The sequence below is a fragment of the Lynx canadensis genome, chromosome A1 (genome assembly GCF_007474595.2).
Source record: "Lynx canadensis isolate LIC74 chromosome A1, mLynCan4.pri.v2, whole genome shotgun sequence".
In the NCBI taxonomy this organism is placed as follows: Eukaryota; Metazoa; Chordata; class Mammalia; order Carnivora; family Felidae; genus Lynx; species Lynx canadensis.
Window position 1 is genome coordinate 69,426,892 of NC_044303.2, and position 23,698 is coordinate 69,450,589.

The following is a 23,698-nucleotide window of genomic DNA, read 5'->3' on the forward strand; positions in this document are numbered from 1 at the left end:
TGTGTGCAGAAAGAGCAAAGTCTTGAAAGTTAAGATTGAGACAGGACTTTTTACATCATGGCGAATGAATCATGAAAATGTTATGTGTTCTCCTTTTCTTGAGGATTTTGAACCCACAACTTCATGCATTTGAAAGACTGCTTAAATTGGTCTTTCTCAGCCTTAGTTTCATAGCATATTTAGAAATACATGTGCACAGTGCACTGTTCTTCTGTGTGTTGAACATGTTGGATACGTTCTGGTTTGTGTGCAGCAATGCGGTTGCTGGTGAGAGCGCTCTGGACCGAATGGCCTGTGGACTTGGTGGGAAGCTGGTGCTGCCGATGATCAAGGAACACATTATGCAGATGCTCCAAAATCGTAAGCTGTGTCTCCCTCAGATGCTAGCATAGTGCATGTGGCTTTCTAAGTCTCAAACTGACAAATGCTTAGACTTCATCTTTCTTTGCCTTTTTATATCCAATGTTTAGCCTAATTTTTGTGTTATACTGATAAAATTCTATTTAGTCCTCTTTGGAACCATCCAATCTTACGCTAAAGAATGTTTTTTCTCGTGACTGCAGATACTCCATTTCCTCTGTAGAACTGGCTTCAATGCATAGGAAATAATTACAATACCAAGGAAAAACTATAGATTTTCTCCCTAGCCAGAAGTATCTAGGTTTTAATTTAAATAAGACATCGTCATTTGATGTTTACAAATATTAGCACATTTGATTCATATGATCTTCCTTAGCCACTGTCTTTTATTTTTAAAAATATATAATCAGGGGCGCGTAGGTGGCCCAGTTGGTTAAGTGCCCCAACTTTGGCTCAGGTTATTATCTCACGGTCTGTGAGTTCAAGCCCCACATTCGCCTCTGTGCTGACAGCTCAGAGCCTGGAGCCTGCTTCCGATTCTGTCTCTCCCTCTCTCTCTGCCCCTCCCCTGCTTGCACTCTGTCTCTCTTTGTCTTAAAAAATAAAGAAACATTAAAAAACACATGTATAATATATATATAATCAGAAGAGAAGCCACTTCTGGGGCCCCTGGGTGGCTCAGTCGGTTGGGCATCCGACTCCGTTTTGGCTCCATGATCTCATGGTTTTGTGGGTTCAAGCCCTGCATCAGGCTCTGTGCTGGTGGTGTGGAGCCTACTTGGGATTCTCTCTTTCCCCCTCTCTCTGCTCCTCCCCCACTCATGCTACCTCTGTCTCTCCCAAAAATAAATAAACTTTGAATAAAAAAAGAGAAGCCACTTCTATTTCTTTTATTTTCATAACAAATATCTGGTCCTTTGTCAGTCAGCCTCTACCTGTAATATATCTATATCAAAAATTGTTGTATACATGTTATATTTTTATGTTTTTTTAAGATTTTATTTTTAAGTAATCTCTATACCCAGTATGGGGCTTAAACTCAACAACCCTGAGATCAAAAGTTGCACATTCCACCAACTGAGCGAGCCAGGCACCCTATGCTTGACTTTTTTTAAAAATTCAAAAACAGAGATATAGACTAAAAGTCTCTTAACTTATTAGATTTTGAGGTGGCCACTGTTAATTGTTTTCTGAGACTTTTCTTTGGCCTCCATCATGCATATATGCAGTTTTTAAAACAATGTGAACATACCATATAGATACACCATACTTAAGCTTTTACCCCAGGGTATATCGTATCACCACAGAATAGCCCCCTCATAGCATTCTGTAATACCCCATTAAATGTTAATAGTTTTTGTTGATACAAATAATGCTAATGCATATACTCTTCCACAGATATCCTGACTTACTTGTATGGATAGTCCTATCTATAGGGTACATTGCAAGAGACACACTTGAGGGTCAGACAGTTGATTCGAGGTCTTAAAGTAGTAAAGCAGGGTAATAACATAATACCAGCTTCAAATGAAAGGAACTGTTGAGAACTGTAGCCCTTTATACAACTTACTTAATTCTTATCCTATAAAATTCTTCGGAAAAGGCATGGCCCAAAACAATTAACTCTTTTTGATGATGTGATTGTATACATGGGTCTTGAATAGTTGTTTCCCCCCTCTTTTTTAACTGTTTATTTTGAGAGAACATGAGCAGGGGAGGGGCGGAGAGGGGGAGAGAGAATCCCAAGGAGGCTCTGCTCTGACAGTACGCAGCCCATTGGGGGACTTGATCCCACAAACGATGAGATCATGGACCTGAGCCAAAGTCCAGAGTCAGACGCTTAACCGACTCAGCCACCCAGGCAGGCGCCCCAGTTTTCCTTTTTTTAGCTCCTCAATTTTTTGAGGGTTTTTTTTTTTCCCCCAAAGGAATAGAGACAGCTTCACAGATTGCTTAAGAGAAAGAATCTAGGGGCGCCTGGGTGGCGCAGCCGGTTAAAGCGTCCGACTTCAGCCAGGTCACGATCTTGCGGTCCGTGAGTTCGAGCCCCGCATCAGGCTCTGGGCTGATGGCTCAGAGCCTGGAGCCTGTTTCCGATTCTGTGTCTCCCTCTCTCTCTGCCCCTCCCCCGTTCATGCTCTGTCTCTCTCTGTCCCAAAAATAAATAAACGTTGAAAAAAAAAAAAAAGAGAAAGAATCTAGCTTTTCCATTTTTGAGATGAAGAAGGTAGCCTACAGACATAAAAGATTGTAGTCACTGTTTCACTATTGGTTGATGGTGATCTTCAGATAGATCAGTTGTGGATGTGGTTGTGATTTGTAATTAAAGAATTTGGCTTTTCAGTTTTTCTTGCTACACCTACCAGCTGGATGCAAGAGGCTTTATTATATATGGCAATGAACTCTTAGTAAAGATCTGTTATTGTTAATTGTATGGCTTTGAGCAAATTTTCTGCACCTTAATCTCCTTGTTTGTAAAAGAGGCAAAAATGATGCTTGCTTTATGCCCAGGCTTGAGATTAGATCCAAAGATGTATCTAATGTGTGTGAAAAGTGCTTTAAACAGTGGCCAACGATATGTATCTCCTAGTAACTTAACACTTTATTTTTAAAGATAGTTTTACTGGTTTTGCTTTAAATAATAAACAGCAAAATTTAAAGGAGAAAAACCACTTCTAAATCCCCATAGCATACCATCACATTCTGCCGAACATACTTTCAGGAACTCTGCCTATTAGAGATATACAGACATATCTTTTTATTTTTATTTCTCTGATCCAAATAAGGACACCTTTCTGTATCAGTAAGTATTTATTGCATCTCTTCTTTAAATTAGTAAATCCAGGGCGCCTGGGTGGCTCAGTTGGTTAAGCGTCCGACTTTAGCTCAGGTCACAGTCTCGTGGTTCGTGGGTTCAAGCCCCACGACAGGCTCTATTCTGACAGCTCAGAGCCTGGAACCCATTTCAGATTCACTGTTTCCCTTCCTCTCTCCCTCTCTCTCTCTCTCTCTCTCTCTCTCTCTCTCTCTCTCTCTCGTGTGTGTGTGTGTCTCTCTCTCCCCCCAAAATAAACATTTAAAAAAAAAAACTTAGTAAATCCAATATGCAAAGGTTAGCATCTGATTTACTGATTTCCTAAGATGATTATTCCTTAGTTGAAAAATGTTGGCTTATTGGTATATTAAGTAATTGAAATGCATTAAAAATATTTAATAATGTTAATAATAAAGTTTTAATACTTAACAGCAGAATTAGGAAACTTTCAGAAATTCTTTATGTTAGAGGGGTGCCTGGGTGGGTCAGTCTGTTAAGCATCAACTCTTGGTTTCAGCTCAGGTCATGATCTCAAAGTTGTGGTCATTAGATTGAGCCCCATGTTGGGCTTTGCACTGAGCATGCAGCCTGTTTAAGATTCTCTCTACCTGTCTCCTGCTCATGCAGGGTGTGCAGGAGTGCAGGTGCCCTCTCAAAAAAATTCTTTATAGTAGTATATTACAATGGAGTTCATCTTGGGCTCCCCAAAGTGAAAAATTATTAATTCTGATATAATTTTATGCTTCTCTACAACTTTTGTTAACTCTTACGCCAGTGGTTCACAAACTTTGTTTTTAAGATCCCTTTACACTCTTAAAAAATTAAAAAAACAAATTTTTTTTTTAATGTTAGAGAGAGACAGAGAGCCAGCATGAGAGGGGCAGAGAGAGAGAGGAAGACACAGAATCTGAAGCTGGCTCCAGGCTCTGAGCTGTCAGCACAGAGCCTGACGCAGGGCTCGAACTCATGGACTGTGAGATCATGACCCCAGCCGAAGTCGGATGCTTATCCGACTGAGCCACCCAGGCGCCCCTACACTCTTAAAAATCAACTGAAGATCCTAGAATGCTTTTGTTTATGTGGGTTATATCAGTGTTTGTATTATTAAAGATGAAAAACATTTAAAATGTTCACTTAAAGGTAGCAATAATAAAGCCATTACACATGAACAGAAATAACATTTTTCGTGAAGAATGACTTCGAAACAAAAATATGTTAGCAAGAAGAATGTCGTCTTATGCAGTTTTGTAAATATCTTTAAGTGTCTTAGCTGAGTTCTTGTTTCTGCTTCTTCATTCAGTGTCAGTGGATCATAATGTGTTGTAATCCCTGGAATACTCCACTGGACCCTCAGAGTGAGAGTGAAAGAGTATTATCAGGACAGTAATCCCAGGGTTCTTGGGCCTCACCTTGAGAGCCACTGCTTTACACAGATATTAGTTTTCTGTATTTATGTATGTCTTGCTTTGTTCCACAAGTTGTATGAAACCGCTTAAAGGGAACGATAATGTAATGAGCATAAACATTTCGAAATGAGAGTCAGGGAAATTATATATTAGAATATGATATGAAGATCAGTATAATAAATACTGCTTAGCTAATATTCTAGTCTAAAACCAAGTAGCTATTAGCAATATTAGAATATATGTAATGTTCATCTATATTCATTTACCATGTTGTTACATAAAAATTCTTTAAAAGCAGTATCTTCTCCGTGGCTTTTGTTCTTTTTAAACAAATATAAATTTCCATGGTTGGACAATAGTGAATCTCTGTGTTCAATAAATAGCAGTGTGTGGCACAAAATCCAGGTATTTGTTGCTAATGGTAAATCTTAGGGGGAAAAGGCTTATTTTCAGTAGTTGTTATAAATACTAATAAACTATTTTCTTTCATATTGCCTTTGCACTACTTTTGGAATAGAAATGCTCGTCTGACATAACCATTACCATAGTGAAATAGTCCAGTCGGGCACTTTTTTCTGTCCATTTTTCTAATTAATGTATAAAAATATTTTGGTGGTCTTTTCTAAATAAGGAGAGCTTTTTTTATGCTTCTGACTGCCAGAATGACATGTTTGTACTGGCTAACTGTTCTTTCACCTGTAATTCTTTTTTGTAGCTGACTGGAAATACCGGCATGCAGGATTAATGGCCTTATCTGCCATTGGTGAAGGATGCCACCAGCAAATGGAAGGAATTTTAAATGAGATAGTAAATTTTGTTTTGCTTTTTCTTCAGGATCCTGTAAGTACCAGTAAATACCTGATTCATACTTATTACCATAGTTCCCATGTGGGAACCCCTTACCTTTACTTACACAAAGTCCCCTATTGCAGCATCCAAGAGTAAGGTACGCAGCCTGTAATGCCGTGGGACAGATGGCTACAGATTTTGCACCTGGCTTCCAAAAGAAATTTCATGAGAAGGTAAGTAACAATGCCTCAAACACTCAAACAGAGGAGGTGTGCTTGGAAATGTGGTGTTTCAAAATGTGTGTTTATCTGATTCCATTTTCCAGGTGATCGCGGCCCTGCTGCAGACCATGGAGGACCAGGGCAATCAGCGAGTGCAGGCCCATGCTGCTGCCGCTCTGATCAACTTCACTGAGGACTGTCCCAAGTCACTGCTTATTCCATATTTAGACAATTTGGTGAAACATCTACATTCCATCATGGTACTTAAACTTCAAGAGGTAGGTTTTCAAGGTCTTTAAGCTCCTGTTTAGAGATTAATGTAGATTATTTTAGTGGGCAAGACCTGGAGAAAGACCAGGTTCAGCCTGGCCATAAAGAATAGAAAGTCAGGTTAGGCTGTTTGAAGTAGAATAATTCAGTCTTGACCAGAGAATAGGCCAACATTGGAATTGGGAAAGAAGTTATAGCCTAAACGTTAGGTAAAATCAGTGTGTGAATTGCCTTGAAAACAAGGCAGTTATTTTGAATTCTGATTTGTGTAAATTTGGAAGAACCATTTTGTTCTTAACTGCTGCAGGAAATCCTGATAATGTGATTGTAAGAAATTAGCTGTGTAGCATTGTGAGGCGTAAACAAAACGGGAGAAAATTTAAGACTGTCAAGATTATTGTTCACAGAGCTTGGGTGGTAATAGTGGAAATTAGTGGGGAAAGATGATTCTAAAAGTCATTTTTCGGGAAGCAGTAACAGTTTCTACCAGTTTGAATTTTAAAAGATGATAGAGAGGGGGTGCCTGGGTGGCTCAGTCGGTTAAGTGTCTGATTCTTCGTTTTGGCTCAGGTCATGATCTCATGGTTTGTGGGTTTGAGTCCCACTTTGGGCTCTGTGCTGACAGTGCTGAGCCTGCTTGGGATTCTCGATCTCCTTCTGCCCCTCCCCTGCTTGTTCTCTCCCCTCCCCAACCACCCCCCCACCCCCCGTCAAAAATAAATAAACTTAAAAAAAAAAAAAAAGACGAAAGATAAGTAAAAAAAAGTTGACCGTTCTTCTCACCTGGATGACAGAAGTAGACAGATGAGAAAGAATATCATTTTTACGTTAAATAAGTTGAATTTTAAAATCAGGCCTGGCTGTCCAAATAGAAGAAGGTTTGCAGTGATAGCTTAAATAAGAAATAGAACCTAAGAGACTCAGTGGTGTTAGTACAGCAGTGTGTGAGGAGAGGATGCAAGTGAGAAAGGCAAAGATTCAGGCTCAGTTTGTCGTGAAATGAATAAAAAGGACAAATAAAAGCCTCTTAAGAAAACTCCTGTGTTTACCAGACACAAAGTTACTGTCAAATTGCTATAAAAGTAAAGTTTCTAACGTTACTAACTCAATTCTCACATATCCATTCGTTATGAACCAGGAAGAATTAGTAAACCACACTTCACGTAGTCATTTTCTAAAGGAGAACGGGGTGGAGACGAGATACAGTGTCTCCGAAGGCGAAGAAAGGGGCTTTTGAAATATGACAGGTGTTCAGTGTCCGGTGACAGCAGACCAGGAAGGAACAGGAGTGAATCTGAAGACGGGTAGACCCCAGTTGAAGGCAGATGAGTTTGTTGGTTAAATCAGGAACGGAAGGATCAAACGTGACTTTACAAGTGTGTTTGGGTAGAGGGCTGAAGTGTAAATAGAGTTTCAATTGCATCCCCTTACTCCAAAGAGGCAACAGGTCAGATTTTTTAAAGACTAAAAGAAGGAATTGTTAAGACGGCCTGAGGAAGAAGTTAAAGTATGTGAGCAAAAGTTGTGCAAAGAGAAGGTAGCTGATGAGGAACAACGTTCCTCGGAGATCAGAAGCAGTCAAGACCTGAAACGTGGAGCGGATGCAGAAGAAGGGAGTAAGTTACCCTCTTACGGGGCAGTGGAAGTGGTCGTGCAGGGGGAAGAACTCTGCTCAGAGTGGCTGGAGTTGATTGGGGGGAAATGAAACAAATCTGGAATAGTCCCTGGGTCAGGTACTCCTGTGAATCCTCAAGGGTTAGAAAGTGTTACCAGGTGACAGCATGAGCCCCGCTGCAAGTACCCAGTGTTTGTTACTAGCCAGGTCAGAGAACCTGTAGGTCTTGAATGCAGGAGAAAGGGGAGCTCATGTGTTTCACCAAGACAGTGAAATAGTTGGCTAAAAAGCTCTGGCTCTGATGGGGTCATTAGTGCTACCTTCTGGGGAGAGTCACATGAGAAGATAAAGGAATGGACCATGAAGGGGATTCTCTCATGCATGGTAGGATGGCGCAGAGTGTACGGTAAGTAGTGGGAGTCAGTGAAGTAAAAGGACCGAGAAATACGGGTGTCAAGCTGGGATACAAAAATTGGAAAAGGAATCAGATTTGTGCTTGAGAATTGGTTGCTTGGAGTTAAGGCAGACCTGAGTAAGGAGCATTCCATTAACAGAAGAGAGAGGAGATCCCACATCAGTAGTTCCGCAGGGATTCTTTAATTTGCTCCGGAACCTACGGTCTCCACTCGGGCTGCTGGAGGGTGGTCTCCGCTGGTTGTCTCAGAGAAGCCTGTGAGAACTCGGAGCAGGTATTTCTTCCAGTTTCTCGTTTGCATGATTTATTTTGTGTGTCTTCCTTCTCCTAGTTGATTCAGAAAGGCACCAAGTTAGTTCTGGAACAAGTTGTGACATCTATCGCATCAGTTGCAGATACCGCAGAGGAAAAATTTGTCCCCTACTATGACTTATTTATGCCATCACTAAAGCACATCGTCGAGAACGCAGTTCAGAAGGAACTCCGACTTCTCAGAGGAAAAACTATTGAGTGCATCAGCCTCATTGGTCTAGCCGTTGGGAAGGAAAAAGTAAGTGATTTGTAGAAGGCTGAGTTTACTGTCTGTAGTTTGGCTGTGGAGGCATTGACGGAGGTACTTAGAGGCCTTTTCCTTCTGCTAAATCGTTTTCCAGATGCTTGTTTTTTTCCATTATCTTACTCTCCTGTAATTCTAGCTTTATATAGAAATTCATTTTTTCAGCATTAATATTAAGGTTTTTTTCTTAATTCATTTATGCTCTGGAAATCTCCTCCTCTTCCTACCACACGTACAGTCTACTGGGAGGCGTGTGGAGTTCAAGATCCGTATGTTTAGCTTCACTCATTTAAACACGTACTTGGTAACATTCCGTTTGCTTTCTTGTTAATCCCAAAACCATCAGGTGTCCTAAGAGAAATCTCTATACATATAGCTCTGCAGAAAATAATTAGCAAGGACCATTGGCAGATGTATTTGTCTTCCAGCCAGCATATCAGAGTGTCAAAGCTGATCCAAATGAAGTCCCCCCTGTCATTGACCTCTCGTACTCTAATTCTCAGAACTATCAACAGTAGAACCTCTCCAGTTGGTCTCCTCCAAAACCAGCACCAGTGTTAACTTTACCTTAGAAATTATTTTCTGTGAGATACTGAGAACCTAATCAATACAACATTTTCATGTTCCTACTTTGTCTGATTTTCAAACTGTCTCTGAAACACTGCCTGTTTATACAGTGGGGATTGGCAGAACTACACAGAGTTACCTGAAAATCCTATACTTCTAGGGAGCAATCCAAAGTTTTCTTTCTGGATTTGGATTATCTTTTTACTGCTGGAAATACATAAACTATAGACCAAAACTTGATATCATTAGAAATTCCTTAAATTGTGGTTTATATACACAATGGAGTACTACATGGCACTGAGAAAGAACGAAATATGGCCCTTTGTAGCAACGTGGATGGAACTGGAGAGTGTGATGCTAAGTGAAATAAGCCATACAGAGAAAGACAGATACCATATGTTTTCACTCTTATGTGGATCCTGAGAAACTTAACAGAAACCCATGGAGGAGGGGAAGGGAAAAAAAAAAAAGAGGTTAGAGTGGGAGAGAGCCAAAGCATAAGAGACTCTTAAAAACTGAGAACAAACTGAGGGTTGATGGAGGGTGGGAGGGAGGGGAGGGTGGGTGATGGGTATTGAGGAGGGCACCTTTTGGGATGAGCACTGGGTGTTGTATGAAAACCAGTTTGACAATAAATTTCATATATTGGAAAAAAAAAGAAAGAAATTCCTTTATACTGCAGTTCACTCTGACCTTCACTGGAGAATCTATTTTTCTAGAAAGAGCACTAGGTGTGTGCAACATAGATGAAAATTTTTCAGTGTGATACTTTTGTCTAAGGGGTTATGACCCATGTGGGAAATGTAATGGATTTTCTTTTGGAAAGTTGTGTTATTATACAAGAACCAAAATTGGGTAGCGGTGAGCACCTCTCTGTTCTGATAGCCACGAGAAACACCGGTGTTGATTCTCCCAAATATTTTCTTCCAGTTCATGCAAGATGCATCAGATGTGATGCAGCTCTTGTTGAAGACCCAGACGGACTTTAGCGATATGGAAGATGATGATCCCCAGGTAAAGCAGCTTTCACATGTTCGCCTAGATGTACATGTAGTATAAAGTTAAATGTACTCAAAAAAAGAAATTGAGTGGTAGTTTTCTTGAGATAATCCCTGGTTGCAGAGACGTTCTTCACTGGCTTTCCTTCTACTTCTCATGCCATCTTTTTCTCAGTCTGCTCTGGCTGCCCTCTCCCCTGACTCTGGCTTTTGGCTTTTGGTTTTTTGGGTATTTTTATGCTCTTAGGGTTCTGTCTTAGGCCCTCTTCCCTCCTGAGCAGTGTCATCCACACCATGGCTTCAGTTTTCCTCCATGTGCTGTAACTGCCAGATCTTTCTCTCAGTTCAGGGTTCACTGATCCCCCCGCTTACTAGACATCTCCATTTGGACGTCTCTCGGCCCTGTCATTGCCACATGACTTCCCACAAACCTGCTCTGCTTTTTTCTTTCTGCCCATGAGCACACATTCATGTCACCCCTGCCCCATGCAGCCTGACTAATCCCAGCTCATATTTCAAGGCCAGTATAAGTCTTGATAGTGGATCCTTACGACACAGTGTTGTAAATTGTAAGTGTGTGTCATGGTCCTAATAGTATTCACAATGCCTAATGAATAACAGCGACTCCATAAATAATTGCTGGGTTACATTTGGACTTTACACGGCCATGCTATCATTATTTCCTATGAACTTAGATTGTTTTTTCGTGTGTGTGTGTGTGTGTGTGTGTGTGTGGTTTTTTTGTTTGTTTTAGAGTAGGTGTGGAGAATATGTGTGTATACGCACGTGAGATATATTAGTAAAAATCAACTCACTTTCTGGGTTACAGGGATGATGAATTAGAACTAGATCCTCTGTTGGTGGTTTGCAGGTGATTCAGACTATGTAAACACAGTAGTAGAAGAGGTGTCTTAAAAACACCCAGCCACTTACACAGAAAATTGAAACAGCTAGGAGAAAGGGATGTTTTCTCGGGTGTTAATACATGTTTAATGAATGGAATGCTAGGCAGTAAAGATACAGTCAGATAAAATATGTTCTTGTCTTCAAAAAATGTAGGGCCTAGGAGTTAAAATGGTTAAGTAGATTTTATATATGTGACTCAGATGCTATTAGAGAAAATTATAGATTGCTTCTTGAAAGTAAGAAAAAAATAAGACACAGTCCTGGTCTTCCTCTTTTCCCTCACCTGCTCTCTCTATCCCAGGGTAAAGGTTCACAGTGATTTTATTTCTGAATGTTTTAAGTATATGACCCTAGGAAATGTACTTTCTGCTTGAAGGGCTATGAATGTGAAATAAAACATTGTTTGTATGAAATAGGGAAATGGCTTCTTTGTGATTGTCTATTTACCATTGTTTTGAAATCAATTTTAATTTTTTTCCCCAGATCTCTTACATGATCTCAGCATGGGCCAGAATGTGCAAAATTCTTGGAAAAGAATTTCAGCAGTACCTTCCAGTGGTTATGGGGCCTTTAATGAAGACCGCTTCAATTAAGCCTGAAGTAGCCCTTTTAGATAGTAGGTGTCTTCATGAAGACATAACAGTTGTAAAATTCCTCCCTGTGATTATTTTTAACGTGAATTTGTTTTCTTCCTTGTTAATAGCCCAAGACATGGAAAACATGAGTGATGATGACGGTTGGGAGTTTGTGAACCTTGGAGATCAGCAAAGTTTTGGTATTAAAACTGCAGGACTGGAAGAAAAGTCCACTGCTTGTCAGATGCTGGTGAGTGCGTATAGTGTTTATCAGACTTCAGTTGAGTTCTTAGAACACATTCATACACACATTTCAGAGGAGTGCCTCCCATAGATGTTAAAGAAATTATTTGAAGAGCAGGAATATATTCTTTAAAAAATAAAATGTAGAGACATTTTGACCCAACATTTCCACTTCTGGATAAAGAAATCACGTAGGTAAACTTCATGATCACTGCTGTTTCTAATAACAACAACAAAAATGAAAAGCCTGAATGCCTGTTATCAGGAAGATAATAATTATTGTACCCAGCTGATACAAAGCTATGTTGGGGCAAGGATTTTTGTCTGTTCTGTGCTTAGTGTATAGTAGATAAGATGACCAAGGAATATTTTTTGAATGAATGAATGAACAGAAATGTGCTCATGCTACTGAAAATATAACTGGTATGATGTCAGTCATATAAAAAATATAAACATGGTAGGGACATCAAAATGTTGACAGTAATTACCTCTTGCAGTGTTATGAGGTCTTGTGTGCAAGTTCTCTTTGAGGTTGTTGTTTTGTTTGGTTTTTTCCCTCCCCTTCCCCTTTATGAGCATGTGTTACAGACAGAGACAATAATCTATTTTTTTCTTAAAGGTAGAATTAAGAAATTATGGTATATTACAAACTTAGCAGATGAGTAAGCCCAAATAAAAGTTAATAACTTAAATTTTATCTTGCATTAATAAAGCATTGTTGTATTTACCAGTTCATTTAAATTTATATTTCTTGAACTTATTTTTATCATCAGTACTTACTATATATTGTAAACATTTATGCCTATAATATAATTCATAGACATTTTGGATTTTTGTGGTATCTTTCAACTAGAGAGTAAACGTAAATGTAACATCTCTAAACAAAATTATCAAATCTTTTAATGTGGAAGAAAGTAAAGAAACTTTTTTTTTTTTTAAGTTTGTTTAGTTTGAGAGAGAGCACGCGAGCAGGGGAAGAACAGAGAGAGAGAATCCCAAGTAGGCTCCATGCTGACAGCATGACACAGGGCTCACTCAGTCCCATGAACCATGAGATGGTGACCTGAGCCAAAACCAAGAGTCAGCTACTTAACTGACTGAGCCACTCAAGCATCCCGAGAAACAATTATTTTTAAAGCAGCATTATTTTTCTGTTTCACTGATGAAATGATTTTTTTATTACAAAATAACATAAGCCTATTTGCAGATTTACAGAGTGATACGCTACAATTAAGTGTTCGGGTTTTTATATCTTTTTAAAGTATTTTTCTTCAATGATATATTTTGTTTGAAGTACCTCAGAGTGCTGAAACTTTTGCACCATTCTCCTACACACAACACTAAAAACGTGGGGTGTTCTGGTCTTTGAATGACAGCGTATACTGCAGTCACGCCAAGGCCCTTTCCCTTTGTACAGCTTTTTCTACATTTATATTTGTATTTCCCAGATACTTTTCACAGTCCTGCATGCAGCTCTAAGTGTACTTCCAGTCAGGGTACAGCATTCTGTGGTCCTTAGGATTCTGCTATTTAATAAATGTTAGTACCTAAAAACTAACATGGATCTTGATTTCTGATACTTTGGTTTCAGGTTTGCTATGCTAAAGAGTTAAAGGAAGGCTTTGTGGAATACACTGAACAAGTTGTCAAACTGATGGTCCCTCTACTGAAATTTTATTTCCATGATGATATCCTATAATTTTTGAATGCAAAACATTTCTAGAATTAGTTAAATTGTAGCTTGAGTGTTTGACTTTGTGTTAACTGATGTGTGCTTCACTATGATTGTTTGCACTAACTGTAATTTAAGATTGTAAACTACATTTTTTGCAGGTGCTTTAGTGTCATGGTTTTTGTTTGTGCCAAAAACAAGAAGAAAATGTTACCTATTTTCTAGTTGACAGCTTTTTCTGTGAACCACTGGAAAGATTTTAAGGATTGATATTTTTAGCAAATGTTTGTAGTCGTATATAAGAACTTTTCTCAAATATCTGTTGGTGGTGTTAAGCTAAGACTTTTTTATAATTTTTTTTTCAACGTTCCTTTTTTGAGAGACAGAGCACGAGAGGGGGAGGGGCAGAGAGAGAGGGAAGCACAGAATCTGAAGCAGGCTCTAGGCTCTGAGCTGTCAGCACAGGCCCAACACAGGGCTCGAACTCACGAACGGTGAGATCATGACCTGAGCCGAAGTCGGACACTTAACCGACTGAGCAACCCGGGTGCCCCGAAACTAAGAGTTTTCTTAATAGGTTAAGAGATCCGCTGATAACTTTCTGTGGCCTAGTCCTACATTTCAAATGTGGGTATCACCTTGGAGAAACCTTTCTTGATAAATCTGCATGTTAAATGTTTTCCTTCCTAACATGATTGTCGTAATTAATACATGGAAACATTTTTAGGCCTTAACACACACACAATTTCGTAGATGGGTTTAAAAAAAGGGGACAGCCCAACAGAGTGGTTGAGGCCAGACCCAAACTCAGATCTTCCTGACTCCAGAGCCCCTTTGTTTTAGTTCCTCATGCAGTATCCTGTAGTGGTATCCTTTACAGAAGATGGCTTTTGCCCAAGAGAAACTTACCATGATGAGAGAGGACAAAGGGAAGTCTCACGACCTGATGTCACAACTGACACTAGATAGGGAGGGGCAGCTTGGTCTTCATTGAAACTGAAAAGGCTCTGACAGGAGAACTTAATTAGTGTTCCCAGGAGAAATATAGCTTTGGTTGCATTTATTAGTAACATTTTTTTAAATTTTCTTTTTTAAAGTTTGTTTATTTTAAGAGAATGAGCGGTGGGGGCAGAGGGGGGGCGGGTATAGGAAGAGGGAGAGAGAAAATGCCAAGCAGGCTCCACGCTGTCAGTGTGGAGCCTGACATGGGGCTCACACTCAAAACTGTGAGATCATGACCTGAGCCAAAACCAAGAGTCAGACACTTACCAACTGAGTGCCACCCCCCCACCAGGCTTCCCATTAGAAATATATATTGCATAAGTTTGGGGATGAGAACATACTAAGATATGCTCTAAGGGTCCCAGAACCTTTTACAATCATTTCTGTGTTTGCAGGTCACATTTGAGACTCACTGCTGTGTTGTAGGTGACAGAAAAGACAGGGATAAGTCATATGGCCGGGGAGATGTCTGTTTTTATACACACGATATATTTAACACAAGCTCCTGGATAGCAGTCTCAGATAATCTGGCCATATGACTGGCACTCGGTGAACACTTTAACATTTACGTAAGCAGAATGAGAGAACAATCTTTCAAGGAGAGGAATTACACTAAGTGTGTCTGAAAGTATTGATTACGTTTCCTTAACAATAAAACGTGTTCGAGTGGCGGCAGCAGAATCCATGCCTCTTCTCCTGGAATGTGCGAGAGTTCGTGGTCCTGAGTATCTCACACAGATGTGGCATTTTATGTGTGATGCTCTAATCAAGGCCATTGGCACAGAACCAGACTCAGATGTCCTCTCAGAAATAATGCATTCTTTTGCAAAGGTAAATATTCTTCTCTTAAAAGTATGTATAAGGTTGTATGTTCATATATTAGTCTTGCTAAAAATAAATAAAATTCGATCTTATAACAAGTGATTTTTTTTTTATTTACTGAAAATGTTTCTTCCTTATTTTAACGTTTTAGTCCAGTCTTGATAAGTTGCCACCGTCATTTACCTAATAATCCAACTGCAGAATCTTGGCTCATCTCCAGCTCACACCTACTTTCTGTCCTATTCTCTCCTAGATGCCTCTGCTCTTCATTTTCCCTTATGTCTTCTCTGTGCTGAGATCGCCTCCTTTGGTCTGCTCCCGATGTCTCTCTCCTTTCTTTCCCTCCCAGTTCATTCTCCTTTTCTCAGGCATGAACTTGCACAATACTTGCACTCCTCTTCCCAATATTCCTGGTCACCCCCATTGTTCACGGCTCCATGGTCTGCTCCACAGTTTGGTTTAAAAGTTCTTCATTACCTTTCATTTGTCCCCATTTACACTCTTACAGTTCACATTTCTTCTATTTTAACAAAGGAGGCCCCCCTGGGCCTTTGTGCATGTGATTTCCTCGGCCTGTAGTGCCCTCCCAGCACCCCCTTGTCCTTTCTCCCCACTGTGTTTGTGTAGACCGTGTGTGTGGTAATTGAGCTCCTAAGAAGCTGGATAGTCTGCTCCATCTTTGAGATGTCAGCTCCTAGCAGTAATGCCTGGCATTTAAGATCTGCTCAGGACATGTTCAAAATAAAAATATTTTTTAAATTATTTTCTTTGAAGTACTGTCATACGAATATACACCAAGCAAGTGTAATCTACTCATTTGATCGTTAGTCTTCGACCGTACAGAGTTATGTTAATTTTTCTCATGCTTCCGTGTTATTCTTAACAGAACTTAACTTTTGACTCTTAAACACTTAAATCTCATGGGTTGCTTTCTTTCCTCAATTTCATCATTAGTGCATTGAAGTAATGGGAGATGGATGCCTTAATAATGAACATTTTGAGGAATTGGGAGGCATATTGAAAGCTAAACTCGAAGAACATTTTAAAAATCAAGAATTGCGGCAAGGTAAGTTCTCCACACTTTTATTTCTGAATGTAATCCTTGACCGTTTTGGCGACCGTTTAAAAAGACATTTATTTGGGTGTGTTTTAGTTAAAAGACAAGATGAAGACTATGATGAACAGGTGGAAGAGTCACTACAAGATGAGGTAAATTATTTCCTTCAGAACTTAATTTATATGATCATTTGCATCTGGAACATTTTTAAATGCTTAAGTTTCTAATTCATTTCTGACTTGTCATTCTGATGTAATTATCGGTAATTTTTAGCAGAAGAATCTGACATGTATTTCATTTACTAATCTAGAGAATAAGTAATTGCAGTTAGCTGATTTGTGTTTTGGATGCTGTGTGAGTGTTTTTGCTGCAATACCTCCCACATGACAGCACTTCTAAGTTCACCTAGTGTTTCTTTTATATATGCCTCTCAGCAAATTTTTATTGGCTGGCGTATTCACTGTTTTAAAGATTAGTGGACTCAAAGTCAGGTGTTAAATGACTGTCTGAAGCCACACACTGCCGCGAGTCTAGGGCTTAAGGCCAGATCTTTTTGTAACAACAGCTGTCTTTCTACCAGATCACAGGATAGTGAGAATTTCCTTATAAATAATACACATGCAGTGGTTGAAATAAGTCTTCTATGTTGCTTTGTTCAGTTCTCTCCTCATCAAACCATTTGATGCCATCAGATGTATTTCAGCTGCATATTTAGGTTCCAGGATGTGGCACGTAGCCATCCTGGTGGACCAGTGCTCCCGTGCTCGGGTCATCCCCTTTCTGTGCGGGTGCTCCTGTGCGCAGCTCATCCCCTTTCTGTGCAGGGTGCTCCCACGCGTGGCTCGTCCCTTTTCTGTGCGGGGTGCTCCCGCATACGGCTCATCCCCTTTCTGTGTGGGGTGGTCCATCCCTTTCTGTGCAGGGTGCTCCCATGCTGACACACACAGATTGCTCCCAGGGATGAGGTGTTGTCAGTTAACTGACCCCACATCTCTCCACCCATCTCCAAAATTAGAAACATTCTTGCAGAAAGCAAAAAATACTACTGAAGTAAAAACACTTCTGTTTCAGAATTTGAAATGTAAGTATGTTCCAAGGAAAGTCTTTGGAGGAAGTGCAGTACTGGCCGCACTTCTCTTTCTGTCGGCAGGTGGGAGGCGTGACACCCAGCCGTAGAGGTGCCCTTACAGTGATGAGTAGTTTAATTTCTGCATTTCCTAGATTTTTGTAAATGAATGTTACTGTTAGCAGTAGTAGTGGAGATGCCTTTTGATACATATGGGTGTTGTGTGTGTTTTTGTTTTTAGGATGATAACGATGTTTATATTCTGACCAAAGTGTCAGACATTTTACACTCAATATTCAGTAGCTACAAGGAAAAGGTGTTACCATGGTTTGAACAGCTGCTCCCGTTAATTGTCAACCTAATTGTAAGTGTTACCTCTCTTTGACCGTTATTTTAGATAGTTGACCTGGGATTGTTTCAGTGCAGCACTTGAAAACACACTTCTAGGTTAAAATGGACCTTAGAAATCCTAAAGAGTTTCCATGATTTTATCAGGTTTATTGCATTGCCCTTGATATTTTCTCATTTGATACATGCTAGAAATTTGCTAATTAGGTTTTCCATAGTTCAGTTAAATCAGAATGCATTCCAAAGACATACAAATGACTTTTCATTATTTCAGGTTATCCGTGCCCTGCTCAGTTATCAACATAATTAGTTTTTTTCAGTGGACCCTAGAGGACTCCCTTAAAATCCTTGTTACATACAGCCAGCAATCATAGATTCTGGATAATGGCCTTATGTATTCAGTCTTTAAAATACACATGAAAAGCAATCAATAGAAATTTGTCTCACTTTGGCTTTTAATCTTGTATTTAGTGCAGCACGTTTTTTTTAAAAACTTAGGCACATAGGACTTAGCCTGTTGAGTGGATATATAAAGTTAACATCTTCATAACTTTTGTTGTTCTTTAAATACAGCATTATCATTGTCTTTTTTGTGAATTAAATGTACCTACGTTGTTGCTGCTGTTGGTTCTTCCGGTATATGCTGATATCAAATTGTGGGATTTTATAAAAAAATCATACAAAGTCTTTTAAACCTGTACTTCCTTAAGTCTGTGTTGTAATTTGAGGATTCACAAGAAGTGATTATTACTGTGTTTTTCGTTGCCTGTATCTGGAATATCCATGTAAGCTTATCACTTACATGATAGCCTATAGTGAATTTTTTTTTAACGTTCTTCGTGTACTCTAGTATTCAGAGCTTAAAAGATTATCTCTTTTATAGTGTCCACATAGACCATGGCCAGACAGACAATGGGGATTGTGCATCTTTGATGATGTCATAGAACACTGTAGTCCAGCCTCTTTTAAATACGCAGAATATTTTTTAAGGCCGATGCTCCAATATGTGTGCGACAGCAGCCCCGAAGTGAGGCAAGCAGCTGCGTATGGCCTGGGTGTCATGGCACAGTACGGTGGAGAGAACTACCGGCCTTTCTGTACAGGTACTTTCTTCTGCTCGGTCCCAGGCATCCCTTTTATCGCTCTCTCGTTCTCTTTTCCACATCCCCAAACATTATATAGCTATTTCTGCTGTGTTTTTCTTCCCTTTTTCAAACGTCTCACCTATAACATATACAAATTGACCGTCTTTATTCTCGGAGATATGGAAATGAAATCTGAGTGGAATCAGAGCCTCCCCACCCCCATCCCCCAGAGTAGAGTTCATTTTGGGCTTGGGAGGTACACCCCAGCTGCGGCATAGGACTTTTAAAACATATGGGGGTCCCTGTAAAGCCAGCGCAGGAATACAGCTGGAGGCTTTTAAAAGCTTGAAGTACCCTGAGATGATCGGGAATTGAATGTTGAGTCTGCCAACCTCTTGGGCTCCCAGTTAGTGGAGCACTGGTGCTCCGGCCCATGCCGGGGCAATCCTTTCCTTCTTAGGTCTGGCTCTGCAGCCAAGAAAACAAAACAGGCTGGACACTTCAATAATTCTTCACTACAATCGATAACTGGACCGAAGATAAGAAGAAATATTTATATAAAAAATACTGGCTTTGCATGAAAATGTGAGGTTTTAAAAAACTGACCTTTTTGCAATTGCTTATTTTAGAAGCACTTCCACTGCTGGTAAGAGTTATTCAGTCTGCTGATTCTAAGACCAAAGAAAATGTCAATGCCACAGAGAACTGCATCTCAGCAGTGGGGAAGATTATGAAGTTCAAGCCTGACTGTGTAAACGTGGAAGAAGTCCTGCCTCACTGGTTGTCTTGGCTTCCACTACATGAGGATAAAGAAGAAGCTGTTCAGACTTTCAATTATCTGTGTGACTTGATCGAAAGGTAAGAAAAAGGACAAATAGACCTCACTTTCTTCCTCTCTAAACAGTGTTTCCTGTGCACAGCCCCTCAGATGTATAGGTTTCTAATAATGTTGTCTTTAAAACCGTATCACAGTTAACGCTGCCTTACAGTTAGATCTAATTTGACTTGTTCTTTATGGAATTCAACAGATGAGGCATTATAGAACATAATGTTTTAAGAAGATTCTCTTTCAAGGGTGTCTGCGTGGCTCGGGTTAAACATCCAACTCTTTTTTTTTTTTTTTTTTTTTTAACCATTCATAGCGGTGCCTGGATGGCTCAGTTGATTAAGTGTTCAACTTCCACTTAAGTCATGATCTCAAAGTTCGGGAGCTTGAGCCCCGTGTCAGTTCTGTGCTGACAGCTCAGAGCCTGGAGCCTGCTTTGGATGCTGTGTCTCCTTCTGTCTTCCCTCCCCCATTCACGCTCTGTCACTCTTTCTCAAAATTTTAATGTTTGTTTGTTTGTTTGTGAGAGAGAGTGCATGTACATGCAAGCAGGGGAGGGGCAAAGAGAGAATCCAAAGCAGGCTCCGTGCTGTCAGCACAAAGCCCGATATGGAGCTCGAATTCACGAACCATGAGGTTATGACCCGAGCCAAAGTCAGATGCTCAACTGACTGAGCTGGCCAGGTGCCCCAGGCATCTGACTCTTGCCCTCAGCTTGGGTCCCCTCTCAGGGTCATGAGTTTGAGCTCCACACTGGGCTCCACACTTGGCATTGGAGTCTACTTAAAAAAAAAAACAAAGTTTCCCTTTTAATGTTGTTGCCCCTTTATGTCACCAAAATGTCACCCCATTTATCTATTGTTTATTTATTTGGCTTTAGATTTTTTTTTTAATCTCTGCTTTACAGAAGTAGAATTGACATGTATCATGTGTTAATATAATGAGATCAAAGTATGTCATTAGCACCATGGTTTTTGGATTCAAGAATCAGTGGTATAAGGAAAGTATTCCGGTTGGGTAATCAAGATCTGGCCCTGGGCTCTGGCATTATTAATGCTCTTTTGTGTCCATGAGTATATCTAAGAATTGCAACAACCTGGAGGCTACAGAAGCTATCAAATCAAAGGCATGTTCTGTGGTGTGTTTTTCTAAGTCCAAGTTCTCCTAAATGTTAATCAGATCGAGGCTCTGTCACTACTAATTACTGCTTTTATTCATGAATAACTCCAAGGGCTACAACCACTCATCTGGGATTCGTAGAAATAGGCCAGTGAGCATATTCCTTCATATCTGTTTAAGTTCAGGTTCACACAAGTGTATTTGTGTGTTCCCACTGAGAACTGTCATTAAGGGATGTGCTAACCCTGGTGGAGACTGCACACTCCTTATCTACTACTGCCTTTGAAGTGACCACTTCTCCATCATGCTGTTTGATCATCTCCCTTGGAAAGGACTGTTGTGAAATTCTCTTAATGACAAAGACTGGAATCCCAGTTAAATATACTGTTATGTTTCTTTCCATTAAACTTGCCTGACGTTTACTTCCTGGCTTACTCTTTTTGTTTTGTTTTGTTTTCTTTTTTTATTAGAGAGGGAGAAAGAGAGAATGAGTCGGGGAGGGGCAGAGAGAGAGGGAGACACAGAATCGGAAGCAGGCTCCAGGCTCCCAGCTGTCAGCACAGAGCCCAATATGGGGCTCGAACTCACAAACCACGAGATCATGACCTGAGCCAAAGTCGGACACTCAACCGACTGAGCCACCCAGACGCCCCCTGGCTTACTCTTAAAATGCCCATAAATCCTTTTGAACTTCACATTTATTTGGAAATCATTTTGCCATATAAGAAACTGCTATTCTTAGTAATAGCTCTGTTGTTTTGTTTTTTTTTTTTTAATAAGTCACAAGTTATTTATAAGGCACTTAGAACGTCCTATTTATTGTTTGGCCCTTGCAACTAACCTGAGATGAGCCAAGTATTTTTCTTAATTTACATGGGAAAACACTGAAGAGCTAATAAATAAAATTAGCTGGTTTTCCTGCCACTGAATTTGATTTTAATGAATGCATAATCATTTTATAAAGATCCTATAGCAGAATTCCATATTGGGGGAAGGATATAGGAAAATATGAGTGCTTGTGTAATTTTTCCTTAATTTTCATTTATAATGGCTTTCTTCTCTTTGGTCAGTAATCACCCAATCGTTCTTGGCCCCAACAATACCAATCTGCCCAAAATATTCAGTATAATTGCAGAAGGAGAAATGCATGAGGCAATTAAACATGAAGATCCTTGTGCCAAACGTCTGGCTAATGTAGTCCGCCAAGTACAGGTAAGCTGTTTTGCGGAAATAAAACAGTTTCTTGGGGAGGTGTTTTGTTTTGTTTTCTGTTCTACAAGGAAAAAAATAGGTACCCAATGAGCAAAGGAAGTTTCATTTTTATATTCTCTTGTCTCCAACCTTCAGATTACTTAATGTATACTGTGTCTATATGTTCTCATCTTTTATCAGTACTAAAATGTTTGTCTTAAACTTGAGATACTTCGAACCTTCCACTTGGTGCTTAGCGCATATTCCTGTAGAAGGTTTTTTTTGCATTGTCTGTGAAGAAAAAAAGATGAGATTTTAATAGTAAATGAGCCGTCAGCTACCAAAGTTTTTTAAGTGATTTATGCTCCTTATTCCTTTGTGTTGTTTACTTGACTGTGTCCTCTACCTAATATAGCTTTTTCAGGTTAGATTGGATGAAGAAAACAGTGTGAGTGAAATGAACTTTAAAGAAATGCATAGATTTCTTGCTTTTATGATGGCACTCCTCAAACTACATCGACAGAAAGTATTTGGCATTATTATAGTCTACCTAATGATGATTAGTAAAATACTTCTAAATGACCATTTCACTGAATCTAAATGTATGAAATTGTTTTTTCCTAGACTTCTGGAGGATTGTGGACTGAGTGCATAGCACAGCTCAGTCCCGAGCAGCAGGCAGCCATACAGGAGCTCCTGAACTCTGCTTGAAGGGCCTTAATATCACCACCAGAAAACTAACTCCAAATAAACGTTTACCCTTTTGTTTAGGTTTCTTTGTTTTGTTTTTGAGCAAAAGAGAACGGTAGAGTTGTGTTGTGTAGGCCATTCTTCTGCAAAGCCACAACAGCAGGAAGAGAAGCACTGGGTTTCAGAGTGGGGTTTGAAAGGATTTCTATGGTACCACTGAAGAGGTTCCCTGTAAGCCCTACAGCAGCACTGAAGAGTATTTTTCTATTGGTATAAGCCACCCACGTGAAGGTGAAAGGGAAGGAAAATTAATTTTTCTCATTAGACTTAAGGAAATTTAAGAAAAAACAGCTTTAAGATCAGTTATTCAGTGTAGATGTGTACTAAAACAATTTGCTATACACCTAGTGTTCTATTAATTGGATGTGAGTCTTTTTGTAGGGTAGAAAGAAGCCTTCTACCCAACAAACCAGTAGATCTAAAAATTGGAAGAAAAAAAAAAAAGCTGAAGACAAAAACAAGCATGAAGATGTCATATTTGATGTCACTTTCAGTTTTTTCCCAAAAGGCTTATGCAGTGACTCAATCTGGAAAGCTCTCCAGCTTCCAGCCCTTGAATGTGAAGTGTCGTTGGCATGTCTGGCAGTAGTGTCTCATTCACTCAATAAACAACATTGAAGTACAAAGAGATCTGTGTAGAAATTCAGTACTGTCTGGCTTTGATTCATTTAATGTTTTTAATATAAGAATAAGCTAATATTTTTTTAGAGTAGCAACTATGGCTTCGAAGGTTTTCTTTTTCCCCTAATATTTTCCTTGTGCATTTAGTTTTTACCATCTTCCACTTTAATTTAAGCTAAGTTATATACCTATTCCTTCACAACTGGTGTCCCTTTAAAGTTTGCAAATTTCAACCAATAGTTTTTTTAAACTAGTGTTGTTCTGGTAGATAAAAAAGATCTGGCTTAGTATTTTCACTGCAAATTGTAATTGATAGGGAGCCATGTACAACTTTCAGACTTTTAATTTTATGATAAGTATTATGCCTAAAATTATTTACTGATAAATTCAGTAAAATGTATGA

General features: G+C 39.5%; 1 protein-coding gene across 1 annotated transcript in view; it reads left to right on the top strand.

Moving 5' to 3' along the window:
- Nucleotides 1-23,320, top strand: part of IPO5 (importin 5) — a 42,708-nt gene extending 19,388 nt beyond the window's left edge. The window contains exons 10-26 of the mRNA XM_030312981.2: nt 254-360; nt 5,297-5,421; nt 5,514-5,603; nt 5,696-5,869; nt 8,223-8,441; nt 9,945-10,028; nt 11,402-11,534; nt 11,622-11,743; nt 13,328-13,424; nt 15,069-15,241; nt 16,187-16,298; nt 16,386-16,441; nt 17,597-17,719; nt 18,587-18,806; nt 19,418-19,646; nt 21,804-21,945; nt 22,549-23,320. Of these exons, the coding sequence (XP_030168841.1) occupies nt 254-360; nt 5,297-5,421; nt 5,514-5,603; nt 5,696-5,869; nt 8,223-8,441; nt 9,945-10,028; nt 11,402-11,534; nt 11,622-11,743; nt 13,328-13,424; nt 15,069-15,241; nt 16,187-16,298; nt 16,386-16,441; nt 17,597-17,719; nt 18,587-18,806; nt 19,418-19,646; nt 21,804-21,945; nt 22,549-22,635 (2,293 nt within the window). The 3' untranslated portion in view covers nt 22,636-23,320. The remainder of the gene's footprint in view (nt 1-253; nt 361-5,296; nt 5,422-5,513; nt 5,604-5,695; nt 5,870-8,222; nt 8,442-9,944; nt 10,029-11,401; nt 11,535-11,621; nt 11,744-13,327; nt 13,425-15,068; nt 15,242-16,186; nt 16,299-16,385; nt 16,442-17,596; nt 17,720-18,586; nt 18,807-19,417; nt 19,647-21,803; nt 21,946-22,548) is intronic.
- The last annotated feature ends 378 nt before the right edge of the window (nt 23,321-23,698 follow it).